The sequence below is a fragment of the Aythya marila genome (genome assembly GCF_965140915.1).
Source record: "Aythya marila genome assembly, chromosome: 27".
Classification (NCBI taxonomy): Eukaryota; Metazoa; Chordata; class Aves; order Anseriformes; family Anatidae; genus Aythya; species Aythya marila.
In genome coordinates this window covers 1,416,418-1,435,943 of record NC_139068.1, presented here as the reverse complement: position 1 = coordinate 1,435,943, position 19,526 = coordinate 1,416,418, and the positions used below count along the sequence as shown (strand labels likewise).

At 56.3% G+C, this 19,526-nt stretch overlaps 1 protein-coding gene across 1 annotated transcript; it reads left to right on the top strand.

The window, feature by feature from the left end:
• Positions 1-215: 215 nt before the first annotated feature.
• Positions 216-15,028, top strand: LOC309887931 (nuclear receptor ROR-beta-like). Its single transcript, XM_082780012.1, has 10 exons — positions 216-355; positions 7,219-7,304; positions 7,379-7,520; positions 7,807-8,220; positions 8,676-8,797; positions 8,978-9,110; positions 10,029-10,136; positions 10,462-10,572; positions 10,958-11,070; positions 11,219-15,028. Exons 1-10 carry the CDS (start codon positions 349-351, stop codon positions 11,378-11,380), a joined length of 1,398 nt encoding a protein of 465 aa, XP_082636138.1. The 5' UTR covers positions 216-348; the 3' UTR covers positions 11,381-15,028.
• The last annotated feature ends 4,498 nt before the right edge of the window (positions 15,029-19,526 follow it).

Genomic DNA, 19,526 nt, shown 5'->3' with positions numbered 1-19,526 from the left:
CGATGCGCAGCACCCAGCGTGCAATGCCCAGCGTGCAGCACCCGACGCGCAGCGCCGAGCGCACGGCGGCGGGGCGAAAGAGGAGGAGGAGGAGGAGGAGGAAGGGCAGGAGGTGGGGCTTGAAGTGAAACCGATTTGGGGGGGCGGTGCCGTGCGGGCTCGTCATGTGAACGGCCACATGCTCGGGCAGAAGTGGGTCAGCGGCGCCGCGGAGGGGCAGGTGCCAGAGCCTCCGGTGCCTCCCGGTGCCTCCCGGTGCCGCCGCGCTCCGCAGCCACCGGCCCCGGCCCGGGACCCCATCGCCGCCCCATGCGCCCCCCGGCGCGCCCCTGAGCGCTGCCGGCCACGATGCGAGGTGAGCCCGGGGCTGGGAGGGGGCGGCGGTGGCGCGGGGGGGGACACGGGACAACGGCAAAAGTTGGCCCCGGGAGGGAGGGGACCGGGACGCCCCGCGTCAGCCCCGCCGGAGCGCAGCGGGGCGCAGGGGGCCGCCGGCGTTTGCCCCGTCGGGGGCACGGGGGGACGTCGGGGAGCACAGGGGAGCACGGGGGTGAGGGCACCCGGGACCCTCCGGGGCCGCTCCCGCTGCTCCCCAGCTCCTCTCCTTGCCGGCGGTAAAATCCTTGTTTATTTCGCTTCGTTTCCCGACGCCGGCTCAGCCCCGCGCTTAAGCTTTTCCTCGCCCTAAAGCCCCTTAATCTCCCCGGCAAGATGTTGTTCCCACCGGGGCTCGGGTTAGTCCGGCCCCCCCTGGCTCCCCGCAGCCCGCTCTGGGTGCCCTCGACCCGGCAGCGGCTTTCTCCCCCCCCCGCATCCACTGTCCCGCACAATTCCTTCTCTCGCTCAGTTCCTCCTCTCACCCTTTCCTTTGCAAAGCTGGGAGGAGGAGGATGGAGGGGAGGAAGGCTCTGGCGGGATGGACGGTGCCCAGGGAGGTGACGGTGACGCAGTGGTGGCCAGACCTGATGGGAGCGTGGCTGTGCCACGACACCCTTCAATAGGATTTTTTATTTTCCCCTGGTTTTCCACCACCACTGGGACTTGTCTGAAGTTGTGCCGTGTGTGGATTTGTGTCTGCTGTCTTTGTGCCTGCGGGGACGTGCGTCTTTGAGCTCCTCAAATTGGTTTTCCTTCCTCTGCGGTCTTGTGTAACGGAGCGCGTGGGGCTGGCGAGGACAGGGCGAGCCCCCCGCGTCCCCTTCCTGCCCCGCCACATCCCAGGATTTCACCTTTATTAGCACAGAGAGAAGCATCAGCACCCGCCTAATTGATAACAGTACTGGGCTCTTACGTAGCGCTGGCACAGCCAGAGCCAGGCTTAATTAGCAGCTAGGTGAACTTTTCCTTTTTTTCCTTTTTGCCCCCCAATTACTGCGTGTTGGCCCTAATTAAGGGCCAACCCCATGAAGTCAGTGTTTCCCCCATCAGGCGTTTTTCCCGCATCCCTGTTGGGCACGGGGTCCCTGCCTCTTGCTGAAGCCCGCATGGCGACGCTGACTTGATTCAATCTCCATTTCCTTCCCCGAAGCCGCCGCTCTGCCCCTTTCCCCGGGGCTTACGGCAGCTCCTCGCCTCGGTCCTTCCCGCACCGCGGCTGCGCCAGAGGCTTTGCCTTGTATAATCCTATAGGGTTTCCAGCTCTCCCGATCGCTTGTTTTGCAAGCGGCATGGCTCGGAGCGTGCGGTGGCTCGGCAGCCTTTCCAACTTGTCCTAGTGACCTAGATCTGTCATTGGAAAATCAGCGAGGGCGGAGGAGGAGCCTCCCTGCCCGCTCGGGCAGTGTGCGCACGCTGGCATGGGCAAGGACGGCGGTACCCGATGGCCTTCCATGCGACGGCTGCACCCGCGCCAGGCGGGATCACCCTGCCCTTCGCCATCCAAAAATAAGGCGGGTGGGGAAGGCGGCTGCTGGCAGCTCATCATCCTGCGGGATGGGTTTTGGGATCCTCGGGTGCCGGATGTCCCCGCAAGGTGCAGGAGAAGAACCCTGGTGGGTTTGTGTTAGTGATGCTGTGGGGATGAATCACTGGGATGGGGCCATGCCCCATGTCTGTATGGCACCAGCGAGTGCTTCGTCCCAAGGGTTTTGTCCCCAAGAGCTGACCAGGCCCCAAAGTGGCTCTTGGGCATTGAAGCAAAACAGAGAGGTGGTGGGGATGGAGGCACCTGGGACCCTGGCACTGGGGTGGGCGAGTCCCCGATAACCCCAGGGATCAGCGGCAGTGGTGCCCGGAGGGAGAAAGCGCAGGGACGGAGCCACTCGTCCCCGCAGCGGCGGGTGGCAGCGGATGGCAGCGGGTTAACCCCGCGGCATCCCCACCTCCCCGCCGGGTTTAACTTTGGACTCTGCAGCGGCTATTTAAAGAGCTGCTAAGGTCTAAATCTTGCCCTGTTTATTGGATGCGCCAGCTCTCTCCGCCTTTATTTAGCCCCACGGAGATAAATCCCCCTCAATTTAGCTGCGGGGCTGGAGGGGGGGCTCCCCCGCCCCAGCCTGGTGTCCCCCACCCGGGGCGGTGGCAGTGTGGGTCCCGTTCAGATGTGGGTCCTGCTCAGATGCAGCAGCAATGCCACCGCCTGCACCAGCCAAGGTGCAAAGTGCTGAGCCCGTGGGGTTGGGCTTGCAGCAGGGCCGGCACCGTGCCGGTGTTAGCGAGCCCACCGGCTGTGCAGCTGCAATGAAGGCACCGGGGTCGCCCCGAAGGCAGAGGAGCACATCCGAACCCTGCTTTGCCCCCTCCCAGGACCTCCTGCCGCCGAAAGTTTCCACGAAATCTCTGCTAATCGGTTAAGAAACCCGTTCCCACCTCCAGCCTCACAGTCGGCGCAGCGCCAGGGTTGCGTAACTTGAGTTTTCCTTATTGAGCCGGATCAGTCGGCCGCGCGGTGATGGTGGTGGTGACCCCGCGGCCCGGAGCCCACACTTTGCTCAGCGTGATGGGGCTGTGCCAGGCGGGTGCTCTGAACCACCCCAGCCCATTTGGGGTCAACCACAGTATAGGGATGCTGATGGCCAAAATGTTTCATTTTATTTCCTTTTGCCGGGATGCTGAAGGTGCTGGGTGCCGCAGCTTTGTTTACAAACAAAGCACTCGGCAGATCTGAGCAGGTGATAATTCCCTGCATTTATTTTTTCCGACACTCCTGCCCAAGGCCGCCTTCACCTGATGCAATCAAGGCTAATTACTCAGGGAAGCTCAGCAGCATCCAGCGCTTGGCCCTGGGGGCAGTGCTGGGGTTGGAGGACAAACTGGGGACCGCGTTGGTCCAGGGGTCCCCCGTGTCCCCATGGAGGGAAGGAGCCACTGCGTCCCCGTGCTCTCAGTGGGGATGGGGGGAGCTGCTAATTACCACTCGCTTCCCCTGCCCGGAGGTGCCCCGACCAGCGCATCACATCGATCGTGGCAGCGGTATGGGGCACAGACCTACTTTCCCAGCAGGTTCACTGGGTAATGAGCCCGGCGCTGCAGAGGCCGCGTGCCCCACACGCGGTGCTGGAAAACAAGGGGGTATCTGGGGCAGGGGCAGAGCCACCCCCAAAATGCCTGGAGCCACCACCCAGCCATCAAGGGACACCCGTGCTCTGGTGCTGGGTTTGCTGCCATCACTTCATTTGGACCATCTGGGGAGAGCGGCCACATCCTGGCCCCTTGCTGTGGGTTGAAGGATGCGCTGGGCTCACCCTGGGTACCAGGGCATCTTCAGGCTCCTCTTGTGGGGGTTGCAAAGACCCCCCCAGTACGCCCAGGAGCCCTCGCTCCCCAGCCACAACCATCCCTCATTGATCTGACTTGAGGGGGGGCAGCTCCAAAAAGGCTCCAGGTCTCGGTGCGGTGCTGAGCTTCTTGTGGTGCCCCCACCCTGGCAGGGAGAAAATAGAGGAGAGGGGAGGGGAGGGATGGGGCCACCGTGGCCGGGTCCTGCCACACGCGCCGTGGGGCCAGCCTGGATTTAGGGTGCGATGCCCGCCCCAGGGCGGAGGAGAGGGCGGGTGGTGCTGGCACGGGGTGGAAGCCGAATCCTGCCCCGGGGAGGGCGGCTCCGGCTCTGCCGAAACCGTGGGAGCCGCCTGCCCGGGAGGGGACACGGGTGACGCAGGGCATTGGCCATGGGGACCGTGCAAGGCGTCCGCTGCAGGGACGGGGAGGTGGCACCCGCGGGGTGCTGCAGCTCAAAGCTCCTGTGTGAAGTGGCAGCGGGTCACAGCCCACCATGGGCACAAAGTGTCCACCTCGCTGCCACCCCGGTGCTGCCGCGGTCCCCAGCCCACAGGAAGGGTTAACGGCCGCGGCCGGCGGCGTTACACAAGCGCGGTACAGGAGCAGAAAGTGTGTCAGTGGGACAGGAGGACTCCAGCAGCGTGGGCTCGAGGGATGGACGCGGGGCCAATTGCCACCGTGTGGCTGAGCCCGATGGCCGGGTGGTGGCACTTACATAAGGGACAGCCGGTGGCAGCGGGCCTGGAGTTGGGCAAGAAATATTTACAGTGGGAGGAGAGCAAATACCGCGGCTGGGACATTTTAATTGCCAGCTGGGAAATTTTCTTTTTAACCCTTTTTTGCTTTTTGGCCCCCTTTTAGCTTTTAGCCCACGCAGCCCGCTGTGTTGCTGCCTGGGCAGGAAGTTTGCTCGCCCCCACCCCAATAAATCCCTCTCTAGCCCAGCCTGGCCGGGGCGTGCTTGGTGCCAGGGCTGGGGAGGAGGAGCTGGCATGGCCCTCGATGGGGAAACTGAGGCACGAGGGGGGGGCGGGCTGTGGTGATTCAGCCAGGGGTTACAAACAGAACAGCAATTAAAAGCTGTTCTCAGATTTAATTGCCATCATGCCGGAGTTACGGCTGCATCTCCACGTCAGTTATTTGGGCCTAACGTCCCATTAGAGGGTCAGGTGCTCGCTGTGAGCACACGGGTGTAATTAGCAGGATGCCGTATTCTCAATTACAGCCTGAAGATGCTCGTCACAGCCATAATCGCTGGCGGTTTCTCCTTTAGGACCATTTGGAAAATTTGGGGTCAGGAGGTGATGCTTGGCCTGGGGAGAGCCCGGAGCACATCATCCCCTCTGCCTCATCCCACTAACGCCGGAGCTGCCGTTCTCGGAGGCTGCATTTTTCAGTTTTGGTGTGCAGACAGGGCTTGGGGCCAGGGTTTAGCTGACACCATCCCACAAAAGGAGAGCATTTCTGCCAGCAGGGAGATGCTGGGGCTGGCAGCGAGGGCTCCCCGAGCAGCACCCAGTGGCCACGGGCACTTGGGCTCTGCCCTGTGGGCTCAAGGACCACCCTGAGCCCGGTTGTCCCAGTGGGCACACGGTGCCGAAATTGCTGAGGGCCGGGTATCGGCTGCGGGCGTGAGGGCGAGGCGAGATGGAGGATGCATCACCCGGGCGCTCCCGGCGGCTGCAATTAACCTTGCATAATGAACGCCGCTTCCTGCCGGGGGTGGCACCACCTCTGTCTGTCCCCCCGGCCACGGTGGTGGCACCGCCTCTGCCCCCCGTGACGCTCTTGGGGTGTCGGGGCAGAACAGGGTCCCTGTGGTTTGCACATCGCAGCGTTGCAGGAGTGGAGGCAGTGGTGGTTTGTTGGGCACAGGTTGCAGCAGAAGATGGGAAATTTGGGGTTGTCTCGGTCACTGGAGGCCACCTGCGGTGGTGGCCGCGTGTCACCATCCAGGTGCTTCAGTCAAAGGGGGTGATGCCATGGGGTTACCATAGGGTCCCAGGAGTTACAATGGCAGTGAAGAGGTTGAGGGGGCTGGGACTGGGCGCCTCACACCGCACCTGCCTGCACATCATCCCTTTTGGGAAAAGCCCTAAAATCACCCTGTGCCTTTGGGGCAGGATCTGACCAGAGCACTCGAGGTCAACGGATGGGGGCCAGCATCAGCCCAGCTGCCCCACTCTAGGGGGAAGGCTGCGCTGACCAAGCCCAGCCTCACCCAAACCATTGAGAGAAACTGGGACATCTCCGGCCTCCGGGTCACTGGGTGAAGGAGGCAACGGGCAGGAACACCAGCAGCGGGGCTGTCACCCGCGGAGGCATAGCACAGCACGGGGATGAGCCCAATGCCTCACAGGAGTGTGGGGACACGATCCTGCACGGACACAGGGGTGAGACCCCGCTGTGCCTCATCCCAGCCTCCAGCCCAGCGGTGGCCCATCAGCAGGCGAGCGGCGCTCCTGAAACCCCAGCGCAAGCCCAGCGAGCACAAAGTCAGGTGGTGCCGTGGGGATGTAACCAGCCACGTGCAGCCCAGCACCAAAAGGCAGCCTCCCGCAGGCTGGACTGGGGTGGCTGTCGGGAGCCACCCCCGAAACGCAGCCCTCGATGAGAAATGGTGGCTCGGAGGGTTGGAGAGAGGCAGAAGGGAATTACCCACACTGGGGATTTGCACAGGCCCAGGAGATTTTAAATACCCATAATCTGGCCGCGGGGTTTATTTTGGCGCGGCGGCGGCTGCACAGCACCCTCGGGGGCGCGGGGGCCGGAGCGGGGATTAGAGGGTGCAGCGATGCCGGGAGGCACGTAGGAGCGCTGGGGGGGCAGCGCCAGCCCGGATCTGGGGCAGCTGGAAAATGAGGAGGATGAAGCCTATTAGCAGCTCAGTGCCAGCGAAGCAGAAGAGGGGAGGGAAGCGGATTTACGGGGGGAAGGGGCTGGGACCTTGAGCCAGCGGTTGCTATATCGGTCCTCGAGCTGCCGGGGGGGTCTGGGTGGGGAGCCAGGTCCTCTGCTTGGGCCGGACCCCCGGGCAGAGGGGTGCCTGTGGCTGCAGGGATGGGGATGCTCCCTGTGCCTGGGGTGTCCTTGGTGCTCCCTGCCCCCCCCAGCATGCACACATCAGGCAAGAAATAAGGGGAGTGATCCCAAAACTGAGCTCAGGGAGGGCTGGTGTACAAGTACTCTGTGCTAGGAAAGCCAGAAAAAGCTTTTCTGCCCATCTCCTGTTGTTGGAGAAGACGGAGGACCCCATGGGAGTACCCATGCCCTGGGTGGGCCTTTTTTGGGGTTCTTTCCAAGATGTGAGCATCACTGCAGGCTCATCCAGGAAGGGGCAACCTGTTGTTGGGTCCGGCCCTCGGATGACACGGCTTTGCCTCAGTTTCCCCAGCAGCCACAGAGCTGTGGCCGTCACAGGGGTGGGCGGTCTCCTTGGTTCAGTGTCTGCCGTCATTAACCCCGTGGTTTTCCCCCCCCCGCTTTCCTCCACCGCAGCCCAAATCGAGGTGATCCCGTGCAAGATCTGTGGGGACAAGTCCTCGGGGATTCACTACGGCGTTATCACCTGCGAAGGCTGCAAGGTGAGCACGGCTCGGGCCGGGCGGGTGCTGCCGTCCCACCGGGCACCTTCCCAACCCGTTCCCGTCCCTTGCAGGGTTTTTTTCGGCGCAGCCAGCAGAACAATGCCAGCTACTCCTGCTCGCGGCAGAGGAACTGCCTGATCGACCGCACCAACCGCAACCGCTGCCAGCACTGCCGCCTGCAGAAATGCCTGGCGCTGGGCATGTCCCGCGACGGTGAGTCGCGCCCGGGGCTGTCCCCATTACTCCTGTGGAGGCTCGAGGCTGCCAGGGCTGGAGGAGAGGGCATGTGGAAATGGGGAGCGAGAAATGCTTTGGCATTTCCTAACGGGACAATTCCAACTGTTGCTGTTTGCTTTAAGCCTTGGTTTGGGGCAGGGGATGCATCCAGTGGGGCCCCCGTGCCAGTCAGGGCTTCTAAACCCTGCATGGTGAGCTGGGACCTGTCCTGCCCTGATGTGGTGACAGTGCCCTAACGTGGTGGCATTTTCCTCCCCATCAGCGGTGAAGTTCGGCCGCATGTCCAAGAAGCAGCGGGACAGCCTCTATGCCGAGGTGCAGAAGCACCAGCAGAGCCAGGAGCAGAGCGGTGGTGCCAAGGATGAGCCCGAGCCCCTGAGCCGCGTCTACACCACCAGCGTGAGCAGCGGCCTCTCGGACCTGGACGACATCTCCACGCTGTCGGACGGGCTCCTCTTTGACTTCCCCCTCACCCCCGATGGCAGCAGCACCTACTACAACCTCGACCTCCTGGCCTCGGCACAGCCCTCGCCCGACCAGTCCAGCCTGGATGTGGCTGAGGCCACGCTCATCAAGCAGGAGTCCCTCTACGAGCTGATGCTGGAGCCGGCGCTCTTCGCGCACGGTGCGCTGGAGGGCGGCCAGCTGGCTGCTGACATCTCTGTCCTTGAGATCGGTGAGTGTTTGCCCAGCCCCGGCACGGTGCCGGGCATGCACGGAGCGTGCAGCCCCGGCATGATGCTCAGCACGGCGTGTGCGGCACCGTGCTCAGCACTGCACTGGCAGGACGCATCCAGCCTGGGGTGCAGTGCTGGGCACGCACGGTGCTGGGCACGCTTGCAGCAAGGGGCAGACCCAGCCAGAGCGGTCCCGGGTGCTTCTTTTCTCAGGCTGAGCACTGATGGAGCTCGGTGCAGCTGAGGTCGTGCAGAGCATCCCCTCCTCTGCCCCTCGGACACCCAATCTGTCCTCAAATCCTCATGCATGAGCCCCCTCTCCCCCTCCAGCCTTCAGCTCCAGCAGCTCCCAGGAGATGCCCAGGCTGGGCTGGGAGGGAACAGCACCAGCACGCAGGGACAGCAGGGTTGGCGGTGTCCCCATGGCTCACCACCCGCTGCCACCTCTTTGCAGACCGAATTGCCCAAAACGTGGTGAAGTCTCACCTGGAGACCTGCCAGTACACAGCGGAGGAGCTGAAGCGCCTGGCGTGGACGCTGTACTCCCCAGAGGAAGTCCGCGCCTTGCAGAGCAAGGTGGGCACCACGCTGTGAGCAGGTCCTGTCCCGGCTGTCCTAGTGCCACCTCTGCCCGTGGGTGGCACTGCACCAGGGAGCACCCCGGGGTCCCTTCCCTGCCCCATGCGGTGGGGAGGTGGGAGGACAGGGGTCCGGGGCGGCAGCGAGCCCTAAAGGATGTCCCCGCTGTGCCCACAGAGCTGCGAGGCCATGTGGCAGCAGTGCTCGCTGCAGATCTCCAACGCCATCCAGTACGTGGTGGAGTTCGCCAAGCGCATCGACGGCTTCATGGAGCTCTGCCAGAACGACCAAATCATCCTCCTCAAAGCCGGTAAGAGCCGGGCCCCCGGCCGTCCCCAGCGCCTCCCCCAAGCAGCAGCCGCCGTGCTGAGGGCAGATCCTGTCTCTTTTCTCAGCTGATGCTTTCCTCTCATGCTGTCTCCTCCCAAGCTTTCCTGAGCCCCCAGCCTCGCTGCTCCGGTTGCCCCCGGGCTTGGCTCAGGGGGGTCAGCAGCATCCCTGTGCCAGGAGGGGTCTGCACATGGCACCGGGGAGGGAGGCTCCCGGGAAGCCTGTGCAAGACATGACCTCCTCCAGGAAAACCCGAAACCTTCGGGAGGAGAGCATTGCAGAAACCAGAAATGGGATGGTTGGGCTTTTTTTTGTGTGTGTGTGCGCTTTTTGCCAGTTTTCATAGGAGCACAGCAGTTTCTTCCCCAGGAAAAGGGGTACCAAACACAAAATGAAGCAGGGAGAGAGAAAAGGAGAAGATTGGATTCTTCTCCCAGCAAGGGACTGGCAGGGTGCCACACTGCAAGGCTCAGACCTGGCCATGCCCAACACATGGGAGTTTTAACTCATTTCTTCATTTCTTCCTTCCATTTTTTTTTCTTTTTATTTTGTTTTCACCCTCTTCTCTCTTGGTGCTCCACCATGACATTGATCAATCCCTGTTTCTGACTGCTGAATGACTGGATAATATTTCCCTTTGGTGAAATATTGTGGTTACAATTGAAAACCAAAATAAAAAAAATATGGGGGAAAAAAAACAATAAACCAACAACCAAACCCAAACCAACAACCCAAACCCAAACTGGATTTATTGGAATAACCATTGTGCTCTTGGAAATGAACAATCCGGACCGCAAACTTGCACTGGGGGCTTTTCTCTTTCTTTCATTTGGTCCTGGGATGATGGAACCCCCCCTGCCCTCCCCTCCCTCGTCTGCTGTCTCTCTGCCTATGTCAGGTTGCCTCGAGGTGCTCCTGATCCGCATGATCCGCGCGTTCAACCCCTTAAACAACACAGTGCTCTTCGAGGGGAAATTCGGCAGCATGCAGATGTTCAAGTCACTCGGTAAGACATGCTTTGCTGCCTCTCTTTCGGGGCTTTCCTGTCCATTTGACGCCCAGATGGGGCTTGTCACCACGTGAAACTGGGACAGATCCCAGCAGGGCTCAGGAGCAAACTGAGGTGCCGTGGGGACAGGAGGGGATGAACACCTCTGCGTTTGCTTCTGGTGCCCACCGTGGCTGGTACCTGCTTCCCATCCTATCCCAAAGCCCAGCGATGTGGGCGATCCTCCACCCAGGGACCATCTCCTCTCCAAAAGCTTTCTGAAAGGTGGGCTGAGGGGTTGGGGGCTACGCAGAGCCGTGACACCCGCTTCTTCCCCCATTAGGCTGCGACGACCTCATTGGCGCCGTCTTCGAGCTGGGGAGGACCCTGTGCCGCCTGCAGCTGTCGGACGAGGAGCTCGCCCTCTTCACGGCCGCCGTCCTGCTGTCCCCGGGTGCGTGGGGACGTGGGGGGGACGCCGCAGCCGGGACCGGCCGGGGGTTTCATGCCAGAGCTGGGGAGAGCTGACCCTTAAATGCTGGTGTTGCTTCCTTGGTGGATGATTGGGGAAAAAAAAGGGCATCTAAAAATGATTAAATAAAATGATTGGGAGAAAAAAAAAAAAAAGACATCTAAAAAGGTGTCTGACAGGCCAGGTCTCCTTGGTGGATGGCAGAGCTGCACTGTCTGTGCTGCGGGGGGCATGGGGAGGGGCTGCGGGGTTGTCCCACCATCCCCAAAGCCACCCCGAGGAGCAGGAAAGGCAGAATGAGCAAGAGGTGCAGGCGCCATGCGGGGTGGGGACTGGCTCATGGCACTGACCCGGCCATGTCCCACAGATCGCCCTTGGCTGACGGAGTCCAAGAAGGTGCAGAAGCTCCAGGACAAGATCTACGTGGCCCTGCAGCACGAGATCCAGAAGAAACACTCCGCCGAGGACAAGCTCTCGAAGGTAGCGGTGCCAACGGCGTGGGGAGCCCTGCTGGGCTGGCGAGCGGCCATTTTCTGTGGGGATAACACGGCCCCAAGGGAGGGGGAACAGCAGTGTGCGGGGTGCTGGCTGGGAACCCTGTGTTCACCGGCTCCTTCTTTCCCTGCAGATGGTTTCCAAGCTGCCCCTGATGAAGACCATTTGCAACCTGCACTTGGACAAGCTGGAATTTTTCCGTCTCCTGCACCCGGAGACGGCCATGAACTTCCCACCCCTCTATAAGGAGGTTTTCAACTCGGAGCTTCAGTACAGCGACCCGCGGGAGAGCTAAGGCTGGGAGCCACCAGCCGCCTCCTCACTCCCCAAATCTGTGGACGAACTGAACTTCAGAGGTTTGGGGCGGTTTGTTTAAGTCAAGTAATCAAACCCAAGACAACCTGGGGGGGCGGGGTATCTCCCCAGCTCCGTTTCCTTGCTGTGGATTGCAATAGCCCTTGAATGTAAAGCACCTTGAAGGAAAAGCAAACTGACTTTGCCATACTAATGAAATGAATGTGAAATCTCCGCTCGGGAGAGGAGATGCTCCTGTAAGTGGCAAGGCACCGACTCCTCCCTGTGGTGCATGGATCCGGGGGAGCGCACTCCACAAGCACGCTGTTGTGCTCGTGGCACGGTCCCTCCCGCGGTTCCAGCTGCACTCTGTCACTGATATTATTTTTTTAATTATTTTTTAATTTTTTTTTTTAACCCAAACACAAGGCATGGGATGAAGAAGGGGCAATGCAGACTCATCGGGACAGGGGTGAGCCAGGCGGCTGAGGGCAGCAGCCGGCTCCCAGCTGGACCTGAAGAGAGGGCGCAGGCAGAGGCTTCACTTTAGTCCTTCTCCCATGGGTGCAGCCTAGGGAGCTCAGCCCAGAAAGACCCAGCCATGGCTGGGGGGGTTCAGCACAGGATTTTGTTGCAGAGCAGGCTGCTTGGAGGGAAAGGAGGCCCAGCGCAGTGGGGGAGAAGTTTTGCAGGGTCTCCATGCCCTCCATCGAGGTGTTTGCCCAAAGGCTGGGGCTGGGTGGCTGAGCTGCCCCCTCCCCGGTCTGGATGGCTTTTCAGAGCACATTTTTTTGAGCACCCGAGAGGGGCTTTGCCCTTGTGATTGTGGCCAAATCTCGGCTCCTGGCTGCTGCACCCCAGAGGCAGCCACGTGCCGCTCCCTGCGTGATGCCGTGAGTGGCGGCTCTTTCAGGTCCTGGCTGTCAATTTGAGTTTTCTTATTGAGACCTTTCCAAATTCCCTGTGGCTCAGCACCTAGAGCAGGTTCTGTGGCCTTTCGTCCTCCTCCCAGTCTGGAGCTGGAGTCCTGCTGCCGTGTCCGCAAGGAGCGCTGCCTCTGCCACGGGTCAAGCTGCACCCAGGGATTTCCCCCTGGGAGCTCTCTAGAACTGTTTATTCTCTGCTTAGCAGAACCTGAGGGCTTTTTCGGGGCGAAATCTGTCTTCGGGGACAGAGGGAAGCAAAAGATCCTTATTTTTTTCCTGGGAAGCTGTGCTGCTCCGAGCTTGGGAGGCCCAAAAGGCAAAGAAGGGACAGTTTTGTGGTGTGATGCCGGCAGGGTCACTTGAGGGGCTCTCTGGCCAGGCTCTGCGTGTGGTTTTTTCAGTCCCTGTTCCTGCTCCTCCTGCAGTGAATGCCAAAAGCAACAAGAGAAAAACCTGCTACAAGGCAGCCCTGTTTTCTGCTGACAAAGGGCTAAAATCCCAAGCTCCTTCTCGCTTCCTATTGATTTCTCATGCGTCCAACCACATCCTCTGGCAGTTTGGATCATCACCGAGTGTGAGCCGAAGACCTTCATTTCTGTAACTGCACACCCTAAACCAAACGAGCAGCTTTCTTAGTGATGTAGGGGATATTCATGCTTTTAGTTAAAAGACCTCCTAGGGAAGAACATGGACCAAACTCGATCAGGGAAGACTCGCCAGGAAGGCGAAGGGATTTCTGCTTCTGTGTGAGGCCAAGACAAACTTGGGACTGTGCTATTCCCCGGCAGCTGCCATCCACCACCCACAGCTGTGCGCTTTCTGGTTTTGTTAACCACCGTCTGAGCTGATTTTTGGAGCGCGTTGGAGTTCATCAGCCTCGTTTCTCTCCCTGATGTCAGTAGACCCCACGTCTCCGGTGAAGGCTGCCGAGCATCCCAGTGGCCCCATGCAGTGCTGAGTGCCAATGCGCTGTTCTCCAGCGCGGTGTTAGCAGGGGTGGGGATGTGCCGTGCTTGTTTCCTGCCCTCTCGGATCCTAAAGCTTGACAGAAGTGAGAAGTCAGTATTGCCTTTTTCGTCTAGAGGGTTGTGCCTTTTTTGAAAAATCATTTCCGACAGCACTGTTCGCTTCCTGGCTCCTCTCTCCGGGGAAGGCAGGCCTTAGGGAAAAGCACTCGAGAAAATGAATGTGCTTTGCAGAGGGGTCTCTGCCCTGCTGCAGAAACAGAGGGCAGGCGATCCCTTTCTCAGAGGAAATAGCTGCGGATGTTTTGAAATGTTTGGGAAAAAAAGCACACACTCTTCTTCACGTCCTTGGTACTTGTCAGCCAACATGCACGACTGGTCAATGTCACCGTTTTCATTTCATCGGCAAAGAAACCAAGAAAGCACCTTAAATCAGGAAAAGACTGAGCCCTCGCCACGAGGTGTGTTTTTCCTGCTTTCAGCATCTATCTAATGGGAGAGATTTGGGATTCTGAGCAATAAAAGCTGACGTGGGAGTCTAGGGAAGCCTGGAAGTATTATAACACTAGTAACTCAACCTGCCAAACTGCGGGAACCTGCACTTTTATGTTCTTTTTAAACGAGCCCCCTCATCGACTAAATTATTCCTTGGGAGAGGATCAACTGTTGTTTCACAAGAAGGGGAGTTTGGGCCCTGGTGCCCATTGTGCCACCATCCGAGAGCTGAACAAGTGCCCAGGGATCTGGGCAGGTGCCCTGGGGCAGGCGATATGCGTCGAAAGGGATGGTAGCTGCACACCGAAGCCCCTGTGGCACCTGTGCTGGCCGCAGCCCCTGCTTTCGGCTCGCTCCTCTGTATTTGCCCAGATAAACAGGGCCATGGTCACTGTGCTGAGGTCCCTCGTGCTCCCCTCTGTGCCACCAACAGACAGTGGCTTGGCATCGCGAGGAATTGAGCTTTAAGGAGAAGGGAGAACAAAAAAGCCTGGGTAGAAATGCCTGGAAAAGGGAGACTTGCGTGGTCCCTTGCACCGGTGTTGCATGTGAGAAGTGGAGAGGCTGCGTTGGAGTCCTGAGACCCCAGACTTGCTCAGCCCTCAGCGTCTTGGAGAAATGTTTCCATCCCACCAGCAGCCAGACGTTTTGCCGCTTCATTTTCAAAAAGACCTGAGAAATGGTTCCCTTTAGCAGGGTGACCTCAGCTGCGAGGGATTGCTCTTTTCCAGATGAAGATTAATTTTGTGTTTGTTTGTTTGCTATGGCAATTTAGCTGAGTGTGCATTTCCACCTCCAGAACCCTCACACTGTGTATAAAAATGGATAAAATATATATAATATATATTCTTGTGAATGTTGGTGCAAAAGAGAAAATATATAAAGTTTCAGTCGGCTTTATGTTATTTTTTATCTATATGAATGAAAGGAAGAAATGGAAAATTATTTTTTTCCATTTAACACCCTCCACACATACCTACCTGTAGATACCAACAGGTTTTATGGAAATGTTTTACTTTTTAGATTTAGGAACATGCTTCTGTTCTCATTGAATGTCTGTCTTGTAAGATTGTAATTTCTATTTTTTTAAAGAAAAGAAAATAATTAAATAAAACTTCCTCTTTCAGACCAGTCAGCTAGGAAGGGAGGGCAAAGGAGGGAGAAATGTTTATTTAAGGACAAAAGCTTTGTCTGATTTTTTCATGACATTAAATAAAAAGTAATATAATGTATGGACGAAAAACTTTTTATTGAGGTGTATTCTATAGGTATATACGTGTATATTGCACAAAATTTACAGGAAGAAAAATAAAGTCTGTTTTACAAGGTAAAAATAGTAACGTTGGAAATAGTGTGATTCTAAATTTTAGCAAATGCTGAGGCTGGAAGCAAACCCCTCGAAGTCATGAACTAGCCTTTAATTGTTCAGCTGGCTCAGGACCAAGCTGTAATAGACACCACGATCCAGCACGCTGTTTGGAAACAAAGCTAAACAGTAGAGGTTTTCAGGTGTTATTTATTCACTTCAAACCAGGCATGCACTTCAGTGAGCCAGGGAAAAATTTGGATTTGTCTCCTACGTGTGCGCTGGGTTTGGAGCCCTCAAGAGCATTTCCCACGTTGCTGAGCATCCTCTATCCCGTGCACTCAAAGCGGGAACAGAGCTTGGGAAGAGGGCTTGGCATGGGAAACCTGTCCAGGTAACACCCAGCTGAGTACAGTAATCTCACCCTGCAGTACAGGAGACAAGTTTCAAGACAGGCAGGACATGGATTTGTTTTCAAATAGTACCCATGCTAAGAGGGAAGAAAGGAAGACACCTGCCTTGAATACAGCAAGGATACAAGGACCTGGGTGCAAGGATGCTTCTCCATCAGGATGCAGTGGATCAGAGGTATTGCATGCAAAACAACCCTTTTCTCCCTTGAAATCCTCACCTGGCAGTGAGCTCCCTGCTCACTCCCTTTGCAGACCCAGAGCCATTGTGTCCCCAGGCAGCCACGGTGGAGCTCAGGGAGCTGTGGAGCAGAGCGAAAACATGAACGAGGATCTCACCTCACCTGCTCCGCAGCCAATACTGCCCTGCTGCTCCCAGGAGGCAGCATGTGTCCTCCTTCGCTGTTCTCACCCACAGAGTTATATATTGCACAGTAAAACCTGGCTGCTACGGAGAGCCGGGAACAGCCAGAAATAGGGCATGGCTCGTGGGGACGCAGGGAAGGAATCATCCAGTTTGGACAGGGAGGTTGCAGAGATGGGGCACCTGGCACCGTAGAGAACTGCTGCACCTGGGGCAGCATGCAGAGCAGCTGCAGCTCTGGCAGCTGTGCGGGTGTAAAGCCCACAACCCTTCTGAGCAGCTGTGTGCTAACACCTTTATTTGGTTTTCATCTTTAAATAGCTCCCTTTTTTTTTTTTTTTTTTCTTCTTCCAGAGGAATCACAAGGTGGGCTCTGCCACCCTGTGTCCCATCAAGCCTTCTCCCAGTAAGCAGTCTTGTCCCTCTTGCTGGTGGCCCAGTATCTCCGGTAGCACTGGATTTACTGGGGCGGAGTGACCTCTACTGGTTTATAGCTAAAATAATCTCTACATTTTTGCGATCCTTGCAGATAGATGGGGTGATAGGAGGCCTGATCCTTCCCTCCCAGAAAATATTTGCCCACCTGGCAAATACTGCAGTCAGTGGCATTGCCTGTGCCCTCTGGGGAGCAAAGCAATGCTTGGCAGCCTGCCCAGAGCAGGGGCCAACCACAAGCAGTGAACCCCAAGACCTGTATTTTACAGAAACTTTGCCTAACTGCAGATAAGAGATGTGAAGGCCTCAGCATTTGCTTAGTTAAGTACTAGAGGGATGAGTCTGAATCATGTAGCCTGGGGTTTGTTATAAGTTGCCCCCTTAATTAATTTTCAGAGAGCATTGCATTAATAATAGAAAGGAATTTATTGAGTAAGCAACAGCAAGCAAAACAGCGCTGGGCGGCCGGGGAGTCTCGGCTCCACCAATGGCGCGCACCTCACCCCCGCCAGGGTCCCTTTTTATATCTTGGTAATTCCGGGATTACGCAGCACATCCTGGTATATTCTGCGACTGCGCGCACTGTTGCTAGGGGGTCGTCTCTGTCCCTCTGGTGGTCGTGAAGATGAAGGCCGTAGTCTTCCTCCGCGTTGTGGTTCAACTTCTTTTTTTTATTTGGTCATGTTGGCCCAGCGTGAGACAGGAATGCAGGATGTTGATACACTAGTTTAGCAACTTATCAGGAGATGGTTACATGAACTTTGCAGCAGTGTCTTTGAACAAAAGAGGCAACTGAGATGCAGAAGGAGAGAAGGGGAGGGGGTTCTCTTTTTTGTTACATTAAGCAAAAGAATTTTCATAGTGTCTAGCCAAGTATTATACATCTTACTTCAGCAGGGAGCTTTTGCAACTCCTGCTCCTCAAACGGAACTCCTTGTTTTATAATACAAAAGACAATGAACAAACATTTATTGTGTATTACAATCCCTCCTTTTTCTTTTAGTTACTCATTTTGTTCATTGAAGCTCTGCAATGCCTGGCTATTAAGAACTAATGTTTCCTCGATTCCTTCGTTGGTACTTATTGGCTCGTATTTGGCATGTATGAGCATTAGATGTGCCGCTTCTAAACATCCCTTTACAATCGCAATCAATTTATTAAAAATACATGGTCCAAAAGTTAGTGCTATTATTAATAACAACAAAGGTCCTGCTATTGTTGATAATAAAGTAGTAAGCCAAGGTGAATAATTAAACCAAGATTCGTACCAGCTCTGTTGGGCTTCTTTCTCCCGTTTCCTTTTTTCCAACCCTTCCCTGGGTCTTGCCATTGTATCTCTTACCACTCCAGTGTGATCAGCATACACAGCATTCCTCTTTCAGGGCTGCAAACAGCCCGTCCTGTTGAAAAATACCAAATCTAATCCCCTACGATTTTGTAACACTACCTCTGAAGTGACCTGATAGATTTTCCAGGGCCGAGATGGATTGTTCAGTTTGGGTCAGGTCCTCGTCCACAGCAACGCGTAAGGAAGTAAATTCTTGATTTTGTTTAACCAATGAGGCTACCCTGGTCCCCACTCTAGCTCCTCCCAGGATTATTAGGGTGGCCAAAGTTAGAGCCGTGAATGGTTCCCGTCTTTCCAGATGATAACTTGCCACTGTGTGCTGGGTATACATACAATCCTCAGGGTGGTATAGAATCCTTGGTATAATTATCACCTGTATACAAAAATCACGAGACGCATTAAAGAGTTTTAGTGATAGACAAAGAGTTACGCCCACTCATGAACAAACCCACCTAGCGTTGTTGGCTGGGATTAGCCACTCGGTTGATTGTTTTCCATTCTCCATGGTATTACATAGGTGACACTTCCCACTAGGAACCGTGCCCACACACCTACCACCTCCAGTGACTTGTGTTAGTGTTACCCTTATGTCTTTTCCCCAACTGCAATGTAGAGGGCTGTTCTTGTTTGTGCGGGTGGGCTCCCCAGGATCCCCAATAGCATCATAATATGAAGGCCTTATACTAAAGCATAATCAACAGTGTTTTGTTACATTTGTTTTGTTTAATAATTGGTAGCTGGCATTCATGACCCCCCCCCCCATATGTTATTCTCAACTATGTTATCATTCTCAGCTTTACCTGAGCTTGTAGGGCTGCCGAGGGTTGGCACTGTAGTATTTTCCACAGGCTGGATTCCCTGGACATTTTCTGACAATACCTCATTTGTTCCTACTGCCTGGGGCCTATCAGCATCCTCCTTTTTATTAGTATGAGTCCTCCCCTATCTGTTCTGTGTTCGTAAAATCTGACATTTTCCTAGTACCCAGCTAGTATCTTGCAAATTTCTTTATTTCCATGGAAGGTTCCTGTATACCCTATACCATGCCCTTGCCACCTGTAACGGGGATCCACTTGTCAGTTACAACCTTGCGGCCCATATCCCACTTGTAAGAATGTATTCCGACCAGCCCCGAGTGTCCAGTCCGTAGCAATGGTTTCACACCCCCCAGTATGCACAATAATATGTGTTTGGATAATTACAGTACCCCTTTCCTGGGTTAGAACTTGGGCAGAAATAAAATCCTGATAGGTTAAAGCATGGCTGCACTGACGCCAGGTCACATAATGTGATGCGGAAACTGGGAGCACCCGCTGTCGTTGTTTGCTGGATGATGAATTGATCCTCCCATCTGATTAAGCTCCATTTAAAAGGCTGGTGGGGATGCGCAGACCCATAGCTGACCAAAACGATGATACTGACTCCCATGTATCGTAGGAGGTGGTCGGAGCCCATCTAAATTGTCGGCCCCGCAGTCCCCCACCGCTTTCACTTCTCTGCCTCGCTTGTCAGTTCGGTTGCAGCGAACTACAAGGTATCGGTTCTTCTTGGCAGCAGCAGTGTTCTTCAGGGGAACCTACTAGGGAGCCTTCGAAACAGGGCCTCCTCCCCTTCCCACGATACACAGATAATACACAATACTTATCGAGTCCGTCTTAGCGTCAGCTTCAAGTCGTCAGGGCCTGGAGCTGCCTCCCATTTACGTTCCCGGATTGGTCCTTTCACTCAGCCGGCATGCGTCCATCCTTTCTCCGCAGTTCGAATAGCCGTTTCTGTGGTAAGCAAAACAACATAGGGGCCTTCCCCATCGTGGTGTTAAAGAAGTCTCTTTCCAAGTCTTAATTAGAATTGAGGGTGATCAAGTGGCAATTCCGAGTCATAGGGCATACCATATAGCA

Excerpts from the sequence above, each read along its gene's own strand:
- LOC309887931 (XM_082780012.1), top strand. Across the intron at positions 7,305-7,378 it reads TCACCTGCGAAGGCTGCAAG|GGTTTTTTTCGGCGCAGCCA; the intron begins GTGAGCACGGCT and ends CGTCCCTTGCAG. Across the intron at positions 10,573-10,957 it reads CGCCGTCCTGCTGTCCCCGG|ATCGCCCTTGGCTGACGGAG; the intron begins GTGCGTGGGGAC and ends CATGTCCCACAG.